This window comes from Sander lucioperca, chromosome 11 (genome assembly GCF_008315115.2).
Source record: "Sander lucioperca isolate FBNREF2018 chromosome 11, SLUC_FBN_1.2, whole genome shotgun sequence".
NCBI classification, from domain to species: Eukaryota; Metazoa; Chordata; class Actinopteri; order Perciformes; family Percidae; genus Sander; species Sander lucioperca.
In genome coordinates, this window is record NC_050183.1 from 36512670 (window position 1) to 36532559 (window position 19890).

At 39.1% G+C, this 19890-nt stretch overlaps 1 protein-coding gene across 1 annotated transcript; it reads left to right on the top strand.

Moving 5' to 3' along the window:
* Nucleotides 1-3262: 3262 nt before the first annotated feature.
* mef2b (myocyte enhancer factor 2b) lies at nt 3263-16608 on the top strand. The gene is made up of 9 exons (XM_031318350.2): nt 3263-3447; nt 8175-8255; nt 10567-10770; nt 10999-11127; nt 11381-11570; nt 12782-12930; nt 13957-14071; nt 14675-14786; nt 15763-16608. The coding sequence occupies exons 2-9, from the start codon at nt 8202-8204 to the stop codon at nt 16073-16075; spliced, it is 1266 nt and encodes a 421-aa protein (XP_031174210.1). The 5' UTR covers nt 3263-3447; nt 8175-8201; the 3' UTR covers nt 16076-16608.
* The last annotated feature ends 3282 nt before the right edge of the window (nt 16609-19890 follow it).

A 19890-nucleotide genomic window follows, 5' to 3' on the forward strand; every position in this document is an offset into this window, starting at 1 on the left:
CTGTGTGTGTTTGCACGTTCATAGCTGTGTGTGTGTGTGTGTGTGTGTGTGTGTGTGTGTGTGTGTGTGTGTGTGTGTGTGAGAGAGAGAGAAACAGAGTTGTTGTCCACACTTCCAAAGATGATCTGTGCTAATAAATGTGTCGCTATATTATTTTTAGGAGTACATTGTGTCACATCCCAAAAATAGTCAATAATGCAGCTCATGCAGTGATTCAGTTATTACCTCTAAATATATCTATTAAGCTGACAGCATGTCTGTTTTCCATTAGTGTCTTAGCTTTGTTTTGCTTTTACCGTCACACCATTCACTTTCATTAGTGGTACCCAGGGATAGCAAATAAACTGAATAAACACATATTAACAGCAAATGGTCTATGCAGCAGTTTGGACACGTGGCACTCAAACAGAAATATTGTATATAACAGTTGTATTCATGTTTAATTTGTGTGTTTTTTATTTGACATGCACAGTAGGTGAACACAATAACTACAATATAATGCAATCTTATATGGCAGCCTTGCCACAGATGCTGCCCCCCCTTCGAAGCTCGTATTAAATGTTTGTTGAGACTATCAGAGTTGTTGATTGAACTCGGGTTATTCCGGGGGCTGTAACTTGTGGTGTTGTTGAAATTAATGCTAGCCTAGCGTTAGGTGTTCCTATAATTTTGTCCGACCAATAGGCCTGTATGTAGAGAGGTGGACTAAATTGCAATCATAGTTTCAGTTCACAGCCTTCGTTAGGGTTCAGTTTAATAACCAATTAGAATGCATTTTGACTGATCAAATCAAATGTAATCATAATGTAGGGGAGAGACACCTGGTCATATAATACTGATGATACTGGGAGACTAAATATATAGATATATGACACTTAATTCATCTGTAGGGAATTAGTGATACTTCAGCAGAGAGAATGCCTGCCAATTTACTTGAACCTTCCTCCTTTGATTAAAGGACAGTCGATTGACCCAGAAGGCCACTCTTATGTGCAGGCACCTTTATTTAATACACAAAGCTGTATTTTTCTTTTAATTAAGTCTAATCATACTTATTACAACTTTGCACATTTGATGTGCACCAAGATTAAAATGACGTGTCAGATGAGATGAAAAAATTAGTTTTGTTACTTTGCTGCCATTAACTGCTTTAAAATTCCAACAAGAGTCCCTGTGTAATTCCTCTAATTTCACACATTGAGTGCAGGTTTCAAACCCTCAATCAGTATGGGATTTTCAGATCGTGAAAAAAAAAGATCTCACATCAATGCAAAATTCCATTCAAATCGTAATAAGAGATTGTGTCTTTAGGGCAAGGGTTCCCACCCTGAGGATTGAGACCCCCCTCTTGGGGTCGTGAGATGAATCTAAGAGGTCACAAGATTACTTTCAGGGTAGGAAACAAGAAAAAGCAAAGTTCTGTTGCAAAAAATTACATATATTTTTGGGGGCTTTTGTTCCCATCTTAACAGTCTAAAAGGGAAAAACACTCTAAAATATAACTCATGCAACCAGTTGGGTTGCAAGTAGATATTACTTTATATTAAGGGATCACTGGAATGCCATTTAGTCAACACTGAAATAAACATGCACTTTGAAATATGTAAATAACCTATGCTTATGAAATAAATCCTGAAATAAATAAATAAGGCAATACATATATGAATGAACTGTATATTACAAACATATAAATGAGTCAATGTAGTTCAATAGACCTAAATGAATACATTATTTTTTTTATATACATTTAAATACATTATTATATAAAAACGTCTTTTGGATGTTTTCCAAAAGACTATTTCTATTTATTTTAGGGGACTTTTATTTTCTGATGCCATATTTATTTCCCAGCTCTTTACATTTCCATAGGTTATATTTAAATGAATGGGGTTATATTCAAATGTATGGGGCGTGGTTATCTCACAGATTCAGACCAAAGCAACAGCGCAAGAATTAGCTAGCTCGCACACCCAGTGGTCCCGCCGCCTCTCTCCCCGCCAAGCAGACTACTTCGCCGGAAAGTTAACTGATCTGGCGGGGTGTCGGGGCGGTCCGGTACTGACCCCCGGTGCTGGGGATTGCACCAGTTGAATTTGAGTTGCTACAGCCACTAACTAAAGGTCCATCTCCATCTCCATTCACGCTCATCCCGGCGAAGTAGTCTCCTAGTGGCGGGGAGTGAGGCGGGCTCCGCGGGATGCGCTAGCTAATTCTTGTCTCATTTGTGGTCTGACATACAGTACAGTAATTTCATCAAATTCAGTGCCCCATATTGCTATTTTCCAAGCAACTGTAGCAGTTACATATTTTTGCAGAGATGGACCTTCAGTTAGCAGCTGTAGGCCCATAGGGATTAGAATTTAGCCCGCACAAAGTAACCCAGCACCTCATTTATTTATTTCAGGATTTATTTCAAATTGTTATGGTCATACCCCCTGGATTCATGGTCTCTTTCATTTCCAAAACACCATATAGCCTCATTTTATATGCTATCATTAAATCATCACCACCCTTTAAGAAACTGAAGAGACACAACTGCCCTATTTATATTGCTCTTGAATTAGAGAAGATTGTTGCATAACTCACAAGTGGTAATAATCTCAAAGAAGAAACTGTAACAAGAGTATTTATAGTCTGACCACAATCTGATCTTGATTTTATTATCTTGTTATTTATTATTTTTTTATCTTGATAATCTAGATTTTATTTAAGAATCGTTAAAACTTTATTAGGAGATCACCAATGATGCCAGTCTGGTGTGGTGGTTTCCAAAACGTGGTCCTGGAACCTCCAATAGGCCAAGATAGGAGCGTTTGGTGGTGTTCATTAAAATGAATAATGGTTCAATCTTCAGTCATAACAACTATCATGTCATATTTTCTTTGCACATTTACATTTTTTTTGTAATGTAATGTGATTGTGTGGATGCAAATCACTCATCACAAAACAGGACTTTCCACTGCCAATTGTCCCCTCCCCAACTCTTGAGTAATGAAATTCTCCTCAAAAACCAAACTACTTAAAAAAAAAAAAAAATACAATCTTACCAAATGGTTGGTGTCTGCTCTATAACACGGATCATTTTAGTAGCCCTACCTATGAGCCCTACACATTGATAAAAACACAGTGAAGTGTAGTGTAATTTCTGCTGCGAACTCGGTGCCAGCCTTGAGTGACTGGTGCGTTTGGGGGAGGAGTGTGTCCAATGGCGCGGTTGAGGAGGCGGGGCATGATGACAGAGAGAGGCGGGCAGCAGCAGCCAGCTGTTGGAAAGCAGCGCTCCTGAACCATCCGCTACTACTGACCAGGTGAATAACTCACATCAGCCCGAGACCAGGACACAAGACTTCATTAAGACATCTTTGTTTTCTTTGTATTTGCGACTTTTCCTGTTGGTTTTGTTAGGACCCAGCGGGTGAAACTCCGAGAGAAGGAGACCGAGAGCAGGTGAGGTGAGATGAGATGTTTTATTTTGCTTTTGCTTTTAGCGCATTTAGTTTTTTTTAGTATCTCTGTTGCTTCCTGTGTGGACATATTTATGGCATAGGCTATAGCCGTTAGTGAAGTACCTGTTGCTGTGTCATTGAACGCAGCGTATAGATGAGGCTATATTAGACAGGGATGCTTGGCAACTCGGGGACAGACGGGCTATTCTTAAACGGTCTATTTTGAATGACGTCAGCAATTTATCAGGCCTAATTATCCGCTAACATTTCTTTAAGCAATTTATTTTTACAGTTTTTATTTTTAGCGTCGAACAGCGTGCCGTGCAGAATAAATCCTTTGGATATAGCCTAGACACATCCCATGACTCCTCCATCTTTCTCATCCCTTCAACCTGTTGCCTTTTTTCAATCATTTCACTGGGTCTCGTTCAAAATGTGCGTTGTTAGCTCTCATATTTTGGGGAGTATAAGATTATTCTTCAAGATGTCACTTTTTTTGAAACAAATTGTAGCCGTCTGCCAGAAATGTCCTTTTGTCAGTTGTCATTAAGGTGTCTCTCATCTTCAGTTACTCATACTTCAGTCACAGTGTATCAACTTTATAAAGTCATGAAACATTTGATAATTCATGGAAATGTTCCTCTCATGCCTGCGTGTACTATTACTATTCTGGCTATATTAAGGCAATTCAATTATCTCCTGATAAAATTAGACAAATATTTCCTCACCATCAATCTGCAAAGGCCTGGTGAGTCCATGGACTGTCCGACCCTGAAGATGACACACACACACACACACACACACACACACACACACACACACACACACACACACACACACACACACACACACACACACACACACGCACGCACACACACACGAGCACACACACACACACACACACACACACACACACACATACATGCATTTATTCTGATATATTGATGCTTTCATATTAAAATTATATTCTTCAGCTTTGAACACAAAAGAAGAGTTGGGGGCTTTCTCTTCTTAAAGTAATGTTGGTTTCTGTTTTGATTTGATCTTTGGCAATCACCTTTGTGAACTTTTGGATTTCTGTCTTGGTTCATACAAAATTTGGTTCCAGTTTTGGACCTGGTTTCCCATTTGACCATCTTAACTCGGGACTTTGATGTGACTAACACGGGAGTGACTGAAATGAGTTAAACTTAAACTTAAGACTTAAACAGCAAAACCAAGGCTGCTCACCAGAGCTCGGTTAGGTGCTCTGCATTTAGAGTTCACTAGATCAGTGGGGTGCAGCAGTCATGCAGCTTCTCTTTTGATTATTTTCATTGTACAATCAATACATGTGTGAAAAATAATATTTCACAGCGGCAGCAGCAAGACAGTAGTGCAGAAGCATGCTTTAGTGCGCTAACTAAATGGATTATTGCAATTTACTTTTTCTTTTCAACACAAACTTTGGCCTTTGACTTGGCTGTTATAGTATAGCTTCTTTTGGCTAATATGCTTGCACGTGTTTAGTATGTTTTTGACACATTATCAAGCCATCATGCTCTAAATGACTCATGGAAAGAAAACCATCGTAGCAGAACCCCCAATACTCACAAATGCCCTACTTATTTCCCTTCTCATTCATGCATGCAGTTCACTGCAGCAAGAAAAAACCACTAGTGCAAAATACATTAATTTGAATCTATTTTATAGAGTCTGGTTTGAAATGATTGAACTTATTGAAATGATCTTGTCTGTTGATGCACAAGCTTTTAGTTTGCATGTGCATTGTTGTCCCAGTGATGCCCCCAGTGTTTAGCCAGAAGCGCCCAGGGTATGCCAGAGAGCATGCTGAGTGCTGCTGTGTGTCTGTGCTCAGTTTTTTCCACTGTCTTGCCTCTGGGAAGGCATCTGACGAAGGTGTCCACTTTCCCTATAGAAGCCCGAGACCCAGGGGCAAGTGTGCATGTGTGTAATCACTGCACTATTACAGGACACACAACAATTGTGTTTTTACATTCATGTCATTCATATGCTTTTGATACTAGCTGAGAGGTTAAAAAAGATCTGCTATTTCATTTCATTTCCACATTTGGCGGTTCAGGAGTTGAGCTTAGAGATGAATGGTCACAGGCAGTAGATGTGTTCTGGTGCATTCACAGACCTCAAACTGCAGTTGTCGTGCGGGAAAACATCCAGAATTAGCTGATGTGTGAGGCACAGCTGGGCCTTTCTTGCCTGTCTGGGCCTTTAGGCCTTCGACAAACTAAACCACATAGAGTTCTATAGCTAACGCCACCAGTTCGGCTGGAGGTGTAGCTATATATACCCAGCTAGTTGTGTGTTTTAACAGAGCGGCTGTGATAGTCCTCGTTTGGTTATATCTGAGAGGAGAGGAACTTTCTGTAAAACCCCTGAGATAAAGATCTTTCTGCCCTGTTTAGAACACGTCCCACTTCCCTCTCTTCTCGCCATTAGCACGCCTTGACAGAGGATAAATGGTCTCACTTCTGAGAGACAGCGTAGCTTGACGTAGTGTGAGTAAAAATTTTTGTGGTGTGGCTGGAGGTGTTATTCAAACAGACCAGTACTGGTTTTGCGGTCCCTGTACTTGTAAGTGTAGGCTATTCGTCTGCAGTGTGTCCTGTTTTACCGCTGAGATGGTGACAATGACGGGTTCATCTGTAGCTGTCACTGTTGAGGTGAGGTTGAGGTATATCTGCAGCATATTCAGTGCAGTGGATATCACAGGACTTTATAAGGTAATAATAAGGGCAAAAAAAGAGGTGGATTCCTCCAGAAATGCCCCAGATGCCTTTGTGCCAAGCTTACGTTGAGGGAACTTTAGGGGTCGTGGGAACACAGGCGCCATATCCGCTCAGGAGGGACAGGGGACTAAATATAGAAAAGTCAAATACATGTCCAGTATAATGGGGAAAAACCAGCGAAAACTGCTCCGGGCTTTGGAGAAGCACTGTATGGTCAGGTCAGAGGAGTCAAACCACCACTAGTTGTACGCTTATAGAGGTGTATAAAATGGAAATAACATACGGCAAATTTACGTATGCGTTAGATTTAGTGTTTTATGAGTTTGCATCGAAGTCACTTCATGGCTGTCACCCATAATGCAAATAATGTCAGTAAAAACAATTGTGTTATTTCACATTTCTCTAGTGTCCCGCTCTATAAGGGACAGAAGCATGGCCGCGGGAACTAGGAGTGCGGAGGGTGCTACAGCACCCCCTTAGCAAATGATAGACAAACTACAACCATAATTAAAAATGACATGTACATTTATTTTAATGAATTGATTATTGATATTAACCTACTCCCTTTCATTACAATGACATGTCATTTGATTTTAAAATTTGGTTGGTAAGAGATAAACACATAATTTGATAAGAATTAATCTACCAATTTTGCCAAGAGCGAGGCGTACTGCGCGCCTCTGACACTCGTTCATGAGTGAAGATAGTTGTGGAAACTTTCCCGGAGGGTCAACAGCACAGAAGTTAGCTTGCCTATAACATGGCACGAAAGCGCATTTTGGATTTCTTCATAAATCAACCACAGGCTAAAAAGCCTAATAGACCTGAGTCAGAAAACCCAGCAACTGTAACTGAAAGAGGTAGCAGCAGCACCTCTACATCTGTTACTCCCACAGCAACCCTGCTAGCAACAGACGACGAGGCAGCTAACTTTTGATTTGATTTAATTTAATTCAGTGATGTGTTTTATACCCTTGTATTTTGTGGCTCAGTGTTTGAGCTTGTAGTAGGCCTATTCTGTACCATTGTCGTAGCTTTCTGCCTATATCCTGCGTTACCCGGGCCTAGTTTTGCCCTGTCTTGGATTTTGGATTTCATTCTTGTTTTTGTTTTTCCGCTTGTGGAGCGTTGTGATGGATGTGGTGTGTGGTGGTTGACTTTGGCTGAAAATGTCACTCTCGGAAATTTGTCAGCACCCCCAACTCAAAATATGTTCCCGAGGCCATGGACAGGAGCGGGGCTTTTCTGGACCAAGGAAAAAAACAAACAGCTTGTGTGTATCACAAAAATGGACCAAGCCAACCACAATCCATCCATGTCTTTGCCTTCTGCTTGCTTTTTTTCTGACCTGGCTGTGCATGAGAGAGGAGTGGGTGGCTTTTAGCTTCAGCCATCTTTCAAAAACACACCGTTTTCCTTTTACTGTTTGGTTTTAGCTATTGCCCGCTGAACCTTTAAAAGGAGCTATCGACTGTATTTTTAACCCTGTCTCTTGGGGCCGTGCGGTGCAGTCGAGCACTGAGCTGCTGGCCCGGGGGTAACCCAGACTGTGGGGGTGTCAGACTGTGTGGACTGCTGGCCTGGCAAGGCCTGCTCTAACTTTAGACCGCATCGCCTCATGGTTTTAAAAATAAAAACCCTGCCCTTGTCAAAGGGAAAGGGACTTGAGTCACTTAAACCAAACATTTTCCCACCAGAATTATACACCAGCGTGAAGAGAAATATTATTGAATATTTGTGCTGTTGTTATTGTAAAATGTAGACGCACATACACAATAATATACCATTAGTTCAGTGGCCACTGCGTACAAATGTTACACAAAAGAAATATTTTTAACATAACTTTTTTTGTTTCTTTTTAAATATAGAAGAAAAATGTTTAATATCACATTTATTTGTTGATGCTCACTGCAGCAGGATGAATGCCAATAACTCAAACATATTGTGTTGCACTGTAACATTGTTATATATTATTTTACAGGTGTCAGAGTGTCAGACGGCAGAAAAAATGGGAAGAAAGAAAATACAAATTTCTCGTATTCTGGACCAGAGGAACAGACAGGTGGGCAATATTTCATTTATTTACCCTAACCTTTTTTTAATACAGTAGGTTTGCCTCAATAATTTTTGCACAGGTTCATTTTAAGGCCTGTTCGGACATGCTGTAAATACATACACATTAGTACCTCATGTTTAGTGCAAAGAGGGTGCAGGAGATGCAGCAAAACATGGCCTAAAATTGTCATTCTATATAGACGAGGTTGAGAGTTCAGTAATTGTACGCACACAACACACATGATGTGATAGTTGTACTGATTTGTACATAACAATGCGTTTTATGCATTGGGCAGCAAGGACATCCAGTAGCATCAGGGGCTAATTATTTCTTAATACTGAATGATAAGAGACAGTAGTCGGATCATAGTTACATTTTACAATAATTGCAGTATGCATGCTTCATTTTCTCACTTGCATATTGAGGGCCAAATAGGTGTAAATAAGAGAGGTAGAGAAAATTGAGAGTTAAAGCTGAAAAGTTTGCTGTAAATTTAAGAAAATCTGAAAGATCTAACCGTAAAAATTAGATTTTGTTCAGTGCCAAAAGGTTAGTAACGGCACTTATGCTCTTTCACACTGAACAAAATGGACCAAGCACTCTCACAGAGCGACATGGCAGGAGGACATATGGTTTGAAGCCTAAAAAGAAGATTTATTTGACAGTACAGTAGAGGAAGTTTTTTTTTTTTTTTATCAGTTTGATGGAAGATGAATCTGACAGTGTGATGTTGACTTCAACTTACAGCCAGAAGTTACAGACATTTTCACCACAGACTGAGGTAATGTCAGTGCGATACTGCAATGTGACCGAGATGTTCACATCATGCTCGTAACCTACGAGCATGAATATGCTCGTATATGCACACTGATTAATATGTTAATCAGTGTGTATGAAAAAAATAACACACACATCAAACACACACAAGGAATCGGTGGAGACAAGAAGAAAAACGTATTAAACTGGCAAATACGATTTGTTTCTTATATCTGATCTTCAGAATTGAATGTTTTTTTTGGTGATACGGTTTTTTTTGGGGACTTTTTCCTTTTCTGAATTGAGTGTGTCAGGAGGATAGACAGTGTTGTATGCTGTACAGATTGTAAAGTCTTCTGAGACAAACTTGTGATTTTAGGCTTTATATATATATATATAAAGCCTATAATCACAAGTTTGTCTCATATATATATATATATATATATATATATATATATATATATATATATATATATATATATATATATATATATATAGTGCTGCTCATAAGTATTCATACCCATGCTAAAGTTGACTAAAAAAAGGAATAAAAAAATCATCTTTTGGAAATTGATCTTAATGCCTTAATTAAAAAAATGAAGACAAATCTGACCTTTTAAGGACACCAATTTGTTTTGTGAATTAATAATGTATTGTAAATAAATAAATGTTCTTCCTTAAAATACAGGGGCCATAATTATACATACCCCTATGTTAAATTCCCATAGAGGAAGGCAGATTTTTATTTTTAAAGGCCAGTTATTTCATGGATCCAGGATACTATGCATCCTGATAAAGTTCCCTTGGCCTTTGGAATTAAAATAGCCCCACATCATCACATACCCTTCACCATACCTAGAGATTGGCATGGTTTTATTTCAGTTAGCCTAGTAGCTAACTGAGATAAGATCCATATCAATGCAAATCAAACCAGCTTTTATTCAACATTTATTTATTTACAATACATTATTAATTCACAAAAAAAATTGGTGTCCTTAAAAGGTCGGATTTTTCCTCATTTTTTTAATTAAGGCATTAAGATCAATTTCCAAAAGATGATTTTTTTATTCCTCTTTTTAGTCAACTTGACCATGGGTATGAATACTTATGAGCAGCACTGTGTATATATATATATAAAAACATACCTGACTGTCAACACCGTAAGTATTTGCAAGCTATCAGTTTGGATTTGTGTCTTTTGCTTTTCCATTAAAGGAAGTAATACACTTTTTTTTCCCAATCCTACCTTTAGCAGTATTATTTTTAAACAGCAATAATCATGAATCTGATAACACAAAAAGTTTGTATTTTATGCTGATTATATGGCAACTAATCCAAACTGGCCCAAAAAGATTATGTTTTTTTTCCCTGCTACAGCACACTTTGGCTATATTTATTCCAATTATTCATTCCTGCGGAAATATTTGAGTTCACACTGGAACATTTTCACATATTTGACTTTTAGATTGATATAAATACTATGATGTATATATTCTTCTCACTCATCAGTAACTAGCTGTAGTTAAAGGCAAGATGACACAAACCTCTGTGTGTTTTTTAGGTGACTTTCACCAAGCGTAAGTTTGGTCTGATGAAGAAGGCGTACGAGCTGAGCGTGCTGTGTGACTGTGAGATCGCCCTCATCATCTTCAACAGCACCAACCGTCTGTTCCAGTACGCCAGCACAGACATGGACAAAGTGTTGCTCAAGTACACAGAGTACAGCGAGCCACACGAGAGTCGCACCAACACAGACATACTGGAGGTACGCTCCAAGCTGCTGTGGAAGGAAATGACAGTGAAGCATGATTTAATAGGAACAAAATAGTCAACTGTTTCAGGAAGTATTAACATGAAATTCAGGGTTGCAAACTTTAACAAAAAGAATGCAGAGGGTTGTATTTTGGATGAAAACCCTTCACATGTTGCTTTTCCAAATCTTCATGCTATCATTGTGGGTCATTTTCACCGTGCGCCTTCTGTTCTGTATCAGACTCTGCGTAGGAAAGGCCTCAATCTCGACGGATCTGAGCTGGACAGTGAGGAGAGCATGCAGGTGGCTGCAGACAAATATCCTCTCAGCGAGGGCATGGATCTCTCTGTGGCTCGCCAACGCTTCTATGTCAGTCCACACACACTTCTGCTATTGCACATTCACCACACACACACACACACACACACACACACACACACACACACACACACATGTCGGGCTGTGTTTTAATGTGGATTCTCCTAATTCTCATCATTTTAATGAATTGAAACAGCTTACAATGACTGAAATGTCCAGAGACATAATATGATATTGACCCTTTCTGACTGTTTCTAAACTTTAATTCTTATGCTGTTATTATACATGGATTGTTACTCTTCAGGCTCCGTCGCTCCTCTCACCGGAGGCCCAGTTCCTGGTGTCTGCAGGCTGTGAGAACGGCTTCCCCAACTCCTCCGGATCCAACATGGTGTCCCACAGACCTCCAGGCTTTAAATCTCTGAGCTCCAGACCTGGTTCTGCCAGCCCTGCTGCACAACACGCACACACTGCGTTCATGTCTCCACACTCAGGTGTGCAGAAGTGGCTCCTACACTGTATGAAACATTACCCGATACATTTTATTCACAAAGTGAAAGATTTGCAGGACATTTCACATGTCAGTTCAAGACCAGCAGATGACAAAGGGACAGAACATACTATGGAGAGTAACCTATACACATCGTTAGAATGTATATGTGTGTATTACTGTATACTATATGCCATAATTGCAGCCAGAAATGGCCCTTATTATGAAAAAGAGCAGTTCATTTTAATAGTGAACCAAACTATCACATTACCTCAATGTGTTTATTGTACTTTATATTCATTTGCAGTACCATAATTTGACTTCTACATGACTCTGTGCCAAAAAAAGATTTTCATTACAAAATGGAATGTGCATAATTTGAGAAATGTGACTCTCACTATGAGAAAATGATTGCTGGCATTAAACTTTCCACTGAATTAAAAATCGTTTTTAAATATAACGGCATCAAAGACATTAGCAGTTCACAACATGTCTTTTTAGAAATTGACAATGTTTGACAGAAAATGACCATTTGTTACCATATTGAGCAATGGACGTTCTGCCTTAAAATAGATTTAGCAAGATTAAATTATTAGTCTTGCTAAATGCTTGCTCTGAAATGCATGTGTACTATCAACCTTCTGTGCAGCTGGCTGTGAACTCACAGGAAGTGTGTGTGTGTACGTGTACGTGCATGTGTGTGCATACTAATCCACACATGCAGTTGGTGTGTTTTGTGAAACTGGCCCTCTACCAGTGTAACAGCAGCTGTAAGCAGTTCTGTGGTTTCTGTGCAGAATGTATCACACCTGCCAGTCATGTCAGCCTCTTTTTTACACTCTTTAACTATTTGGGTGCACTATGATGTCATTAATAGACAGTGTTCACTGACGGACGTAGTGTTTTAGACGTAAAGTTAATCATTTTCTAATAAATGACACAGATATTTGCGATTAGTTCAAAATGGATTCCGTCAGGTCATCAATACACTTATAATATATTACAAATTTGAAATTGTAAACTAGACCTGCACATTGTCCTTAAAGATCAGATATCAACTCAAAGGTCAAACTAAAAGAAGAAGTTCATTTTTATCACACTTGTGGCAGAAACAGAGCGAGCAGAAGAATGTATCACAGAGAATAAATGATCCCTCTGTGAGTGAAACAAGCTCACATCTCTTTTCACTTCCTGCTCCTTTCTTCCGCTGTGTAGGTATCGGCTACTCCGTGTTCTCCCATGGCAACCTGAATCGAGCTCTGGAGATGAAAAGCCCTCCTCCTCTGAACCTGGGCAGTGAGAACCTGCGGGGAGAGGCTGCTAACCAGGGCATGGGGGCCACACGTGCTAACCACAACTCTGCTGTAAGTTACGATTCTGTGTGAGCTGCACTTAAATGTGTCACACTTCTCACACATATGATATACATATTTTATGCATGCAATGATGTCACTCTATATCACTACAACTACAACTAGGGCCGAATTCGAATCAGAATTTTTTAGGCACCGACCGCATTTGCCTCTAAAGTATCCAGTATCGAAAAATGCCTCGTCATTCAATACCAAAGTTCAATCCCTAAGGAGTAAATCTCATCAGCGTCAGTGAGCCAATCAGCATGCAGCATGCTTCTACCAAGATCTAATAATGCTGCTGATTGGCTGCCTAAGGTTACACGCAGTGGCGGAAGAAGTATTCAGATCCTCTACTTAAGTAAAAGTAATAATACCACTCTGTGAAAAAATACTCTGTTACAAGTAAAAGTCCTGCATAGAAAAGTAAAAGTACTCAATGCAGAAAAATCCTCACATTTTAGAAACTGGAAATGATCAAAACAGTTCTTTCCATCAATTAAGTGTTTAATGGTCTAATGATTTCAGCTGGACTTGTAAGGCGTTATATTGTTGGGTAGTTTAATTTATAATAAAACATCATATTTTATAAACCATGTGTTTTATGTGCAGAAATCTTAATTTGTAAGGTAACTAAAGCTGTCAGATGAATGTAGTGGAGTAAAAATACAATATTTCTCTCTGAAATGTGGTGGAGTAGTAGTAGAAAGTGGCATGAAAAGAAAAAACTCAAATAAAGTACAAGTACCTCAAAATTGTACCTAAATACAGTATTTGAGTAAATGTATTTAGTTACATTCCACCACTGGTTACAATTCGTAGAGACACACAGGAAAAACTCAAAAATAAATAAAACGATTTGTATCGTAATGTGTTATGTTGTAATTTCTTTTTTGTTTTATAAAATTGGTATTGGAAAAAGTATCGTTTAGGAACCGGTATTGAAGTCATGGTATTGGTATCGGTACCAGAAATGTTTGAACAATACCCAGCCCTAACTACAACGGTTTGACTGATTTCTCCTTCCCTATTCCTCAGAGGGGTGTCTTGTACCAGGGCCTGCACAGCAGCAGCTCCATGGTAGCCATGGGCAAGGCAGGGCTGCTGGGTCACAGTTTGGGAGGCTACGGCCTCCCCTCTCCTGGAGCCTCTGGTACGTCTGCCATGTTTCATCTATTCAACGGTGGTTGCTTTCTTGCTGAGAGTTAGATGAGAGGATTGATTCCGCTCTCATGTCTGTCTGTTAAAAGTCAAGCTACAAAGACTGTAAACAGCACATGTACAAAAACGACAAGCTGTGGTTTTTCAGAGGGGGTTTGTGCTGCACTATTTTTTGGGCTCTGTGACCTCGACTGGTTGCCTGACAACATCACATTGATGTCAACATTTCAGGAAGTTACTACACCCGTCCAAATAAAATAAATTAAAATATATAGTTCTGCACATAACTCCCTATCGTATGGATTAAACAATATAAGATGTAACGTGTAAATTAGTGAGATTTAGAGCCAGGCTAGCTGTTCTCCCCTGGTTCCAGTCTTTGTGCTAAGCTATAAGCTAAGCTAACTGGCTCCTGGCTGTAGCTTCATGCTTACAGTACAGACATGAGAGTAGTATCGATCTTCTCATCTAATTCCTAAAATGTCGAACTACCCTCTTATTGTGAAGATAATCTACCATTCACTGATTCTGGTTTAATAAAATCCATATATGTGTCCTCTTTTTTTCATCTTTTAATTTATATGTTTCTTTCCAGAGTACAGCCCACCTGGTTTTTATCACTCTGTTAGTCTACAACGAGGGACAATGAACCCCTGGCAGCCAGCACATCTGCCTCAGGAGCCCCAGGGGCCTCATATAAGCCCAGGGTAAGGATATTTATTGTGTAATATGGTAGCTCTGTGAAGATAAAGTATGGAATCATTGCAGAAAGTTGTATCTGCACACTGTTCTTGGCTCTGGCAAGGATTTATTTATTCACTCTTGCTGTGCATCCATTTGATCAATCAGATCTTCATCAGGAGCAAAACAGCACTAACAAACATCACGTTTTACATACGTATCTCAATATGATGGTAATCTTCAGCCTAAGGCAACCATATACTGTATGTGGCTTTAGAACACAATAAAGTACTCGTTGACAACAGCTGTCAGCATCTGGAACGCAAAAATAATGTGATAAACAGTAAGACAGAGAAAGGGAGAGAAAAAAAAAAATATATGGAGAAAAAAAACTATTAAATCAAAAGAAATAAAGTGAAAAATAAATAGATACAAAATAATAAGGAAATGCAGTAAAATAAGAAAATAAAAACAATGAAACAAATATTTTGAAACTAACGCTAAAATATGATAAAATAAATTACAAAGAAATAAAACAAAAGTTAATGGAATATAAAGTAAAAACAAAGAAAATGAGAGAAAGGAATTATTATTATTAATAATAATAATAATAATAATAATAATAAAGGAAAATAAATATCTAAATACATAATCATTTTTTTAAAGATATACATAAAATGATAAGTGTGGAAAGATTGTGTTTAATTGTAAAGGGGAACTGCCACTGGACGTTTTGAGCTATTATTTTCATAAAATATGGAATTACAAATTCTTGTGTGTTCCTGGGTTACAGCTGGTTCCTCTACTGGATTTTACTTAATGTTGTTTATATGGTAGAAAGTGTTGTGACTGTTTAATCCATAATGCCACATTTGCACATGGTATTTTCATTGATTTTAACTACATCAAACTGTCATCAAGCTGCACCCGATACACCTAAGACATAATTGGAGAACTGAGGTTCTTTAAACTCCGACATTTCTTCTGTCTTGTTGTTTCCAGGATGTCCAGCGGAGGGTGCGCCTTCGCGTCTCAGTCTTGCTCCTCAGCCTCTCCACATCTGCCCTCACTCAACCTCAGCATCAAATTGGAGCGTAACTCTCCTGAGCACATGTCCTCGCCCACCTCCCCTCCTCTACACCACCTCCGGCAGCACTCTCCAATGAGCAACCCTGATTCGGCTCGCCGGACTCCTCCAGAAGCCCGTCCAGCCAATGAGACAAAGGAGTTTCCCAAAGCCGGCTACCCACAAGACGAAGAGGAAGGAGGGCAGCCGCTCAGGCAGTTAGAGATAAGTGATGGGTGGCAGAGATAGCTGGCTGCTGCAGTCTAACACCATCTCCCATTCAATCAGCTATCTATCTTCCACCAAAACCAGTCCTCTCTTACACACACACACACACACACACACACACACACACACACACACACACACACACAGAGAGAAGATAGTGAGATGGGGTCGATTTGTCCCTATCATCCCAGAGAGGAATGCCTCTCTTTGTCTCCTCACACGGAGCTGGTCTCTCCTGGGCGATGGAGAATGTTCTCTGCATCACTTGATTGATCCCTTGAGGAGACAGATGCATACAGACATTTGGTTTTTAGTTTGGTTAGGTTAAGGTTTCTGTGTGGAGCTAACGTAAATCAAAAATACAATTTCAAATGTGTTTTTTTAATTGTATTTTTTTCTGTGACTTTGTTGACGTTAGCTACAGCAGCACAATCGGGACCAGCTGCATTTCTCCAAAGCTGGAAAACCAAGTCCAAGTACATATTTGACTTTCCAAACGGTCTTCAGTGTTTGACTGAGGTTTGGTGTGAAAATTGGAAAATAGCTGTAAAATGACACTGTCTTGGTAAAAAATGTTACAGTGAAAAGCAGATGGAAAATGACTCATCACACCAGCTAGAATAAACCACTTAGGGCTCCTGCACACTGGCTGCGTGCCGTGAGCATTTTTTTTTTTTTTATTTTGGCTTCCATGTTAACAGGTTAAAGCTTGCACACTGCCTGCATGACACGCACATCTCATGCACGGAATGAGCCGCACCGAAAACGCGTGCATGCTAGAAATAGGACCGCCGCCTATTTTTCACGCGACACGCAAGCGTGTTGGAAGCGTTTCCAGGCAAAATAGAATACGAAAAGATGTTTATATGTCATTTTGACACAAATACATCTTAATAAATGACATGTTGATGTTTGAAAGTCTCTAGGTTTTGACATAATTGCAGATATAAAATGTAATTTAAATAATTATCGATTTTCAAATATTGCACCTGTCAATACAGAACGAAATATTCTGTAGCCTATTTTGCCGTCAATACTGCAGACGTTGTATTTGCTGTAATCAAATCAGTATATATTTATAGTTAACAAAAATATTGACAAAATAAAATTGAAGAACACGCTATTATTTCATTTTATCAATGGGAAACATAAATGTGTACAGACAAGGCTAGCAGCAGCAGCGCCGCCTCAGACACGTTTCTGGTGTGCAAAGACATAGAAAACGCCACGCAGCCGCCACGCAACTGACACGCAACAGAAACGCCGCGCTCACGCCACGCTCATGCCACGCTCACGCCACGCTCACACCACGCAGGCAGTGTATAGGAGCCCTTAGTCTCTGTGTACAGTAAACCTTTACACCTTATGTCCCTCCTTTATATAAGTTATATATGTTTTAGCCTTTAGCCCAAAATCACTGACACAGTCTCCCCACATAAAACCAGTTCACCCGTCACTGGAGCTTTGGCCTTTTTTTTTAATACACTGACACATTTTAAAGGATGAATTCACATTTCTTTCAAGTCTGTCTTAAAACAATTCTTACATGCCCATAATGCACACTGAAATAGATTTAGTTTACCGAAATTGCTCCTACTGTCCATAACGGCAGTGAAAAGATACTTCCATAATGATGTTCTAATATAAGAAATGGGGGACAAAATCTACACTCTTTAATCTGCAGTCTAAAATTCGGTAGTCTCGCTTTGCCTTCAATGCGCTTTGAAGGAGGGTCTGGCTACTCCACATAGCAATCAGGGATGGGAGGAAACATGCTCTGGTTTATTGGCATTTCTTTAAACCAATCAGAATCATCATGGGCGGCGCTAAAAATAGTTGAGAAGCGAGAGAAAACTCAGATTGGACAGATAGTCTAGCTAGCTGTGTCAATTTACCCTGCAGAGATCTGAGAAGCAGTCAATAATAGTTCTCATTATTCCACCGAATTTAAAATTCCATCACAAAGAAAGCGGAAGGAAACGGAAAATACATGCATCCGGCGGAATTTCCTGCTGCACAGGAGCAATCCCGGAGGTGAAACATCAAGGATATGGACTAAATATTTGGCTAATAGGAGGCTTCAGTAGTCTGAATAAGACAACACAAGTTATCTTACAAAATCCCTTCTTTGTGTTTGTCGCACAGTGTTTCATTGCATTGGTGGAGGGACAGTCAAGTCCAATATATTTGTAGATCACAATGTCATACAGAAGCAAGTCAAAGTTACAGAGTAACACAGAGAGATGTTGTACTAAAAATACTGTAACTTTGCAAGATGTCCACTTGATTTGTCTCAGATTGCTGAAGCCCCACAAAAGCTCCAGAGTCAGTTAAGAATGCATATTTTACGCAGGAGGAGGACTGTGAATTGTGTCCCTCGTCTCTTACTGTACATTACAATCACATTAGGGATCTCTGCTTAAATGTACATATGGACATGTGGGTATTGTTTTAAGACGGACGTAAAAATAAAATATAACCCTATCCTTTACAATTCTGGGTGTCAGTGTCTCTCAGGGACTTGGATGATGTTTTCTTTGGGAAGTGTAATAATGGCTTATTTCTGTGTTTGTTTGTAAGACTGTAGCTGTGGATATGCTAAGCTTGTAGTTGTATTATTTTATTCCTCCAAAAATTGCTGGTTTCATATTTTTACTTTACCCCATCAACACAGTTATGGCATTCTACTTTAACTGAAGACCAAAGTGTTTAAATATTATCCCTTTGCATTGCAATCAAAAGCTGCAACAGCCAAAGACATTATATGTTTGTCTATATTGGGTCTAATTTGATTTAAGTAATAGAAAAATGGTTTCCATATTATTTTTTTTAATGAAGGGCTTAAATTAGTAACTGCATATTGCAGATATTATTGAGCTTTACTGCCATCATTGTCTTATGATATTTAGAAATATATGAAACACTGTGTAATGAATGAGTCTAAATATTCATAAGATAGGCTATTTAATAAAAAAAACCAAAACAAATTAATTTATTATTGAGGAATGTTTGGTTTTCATTATATCTGTAAATGTACTTTGCACTGTATTTTTGTGCACTGGATTTATGTGTTTTAATTTTGCATATTCAATTTTTGTTTGTTGTGTGCAAATGACAATATACTCAGAATTTGGGTTTGGATGAATTTCCACTTGTTGTCCACAAGGGGTCATCCTTATGTCACAAAATTTGGATTTGAATGAGAGAGTGCAGCGCAGGGAAGCCCAGGCTGAACTATTGGTGATTCATTATCTGATGAATTTCTTTGACAATACACAGGTTGAGTGGTTCACCCTGAAGACATGCAACTAATGCATGCGTGACGCGCCCTGCAGAGATTCTTGGTGCAGTTCTTCAAGTCAGGTGCTGCTGTGGAATTAGCTCTTTTTTATGTGGATTACTGTAATATCAGCATGAAGAACCAAATGATCAGTATTCTGATGTTTTTGGGTTGAGTTTTTACATGTTTGCTGAATGCTTTACTAACAGAACAAAGACAGATTTGTTGTGATTCCTTTTAAATAAAAACGGTTTGATTTGTACCTTTGCCTTGCCCTGCTGTTTTTTTTTTCTAAAAAAAAAAATGTGACCACAGTTGTTTTCATGTACATTGAATCTGAAGACAGATAAAATGCTGTCTGCTGTGGCTATCAAGCTTTCATGTGTCCATTGATTTAGTCTTATTCACCTGCGTTCCGTCTTTTGAACCCCCCCACACGCACACGCACACGCACACGCACACGCACACACACACACACACACACACTCCCTCATTATCATGTCTGGCCCCTGTCAGGCAGCTCACCATGCAGCCATCAAACGAGAAGAACAAGAAG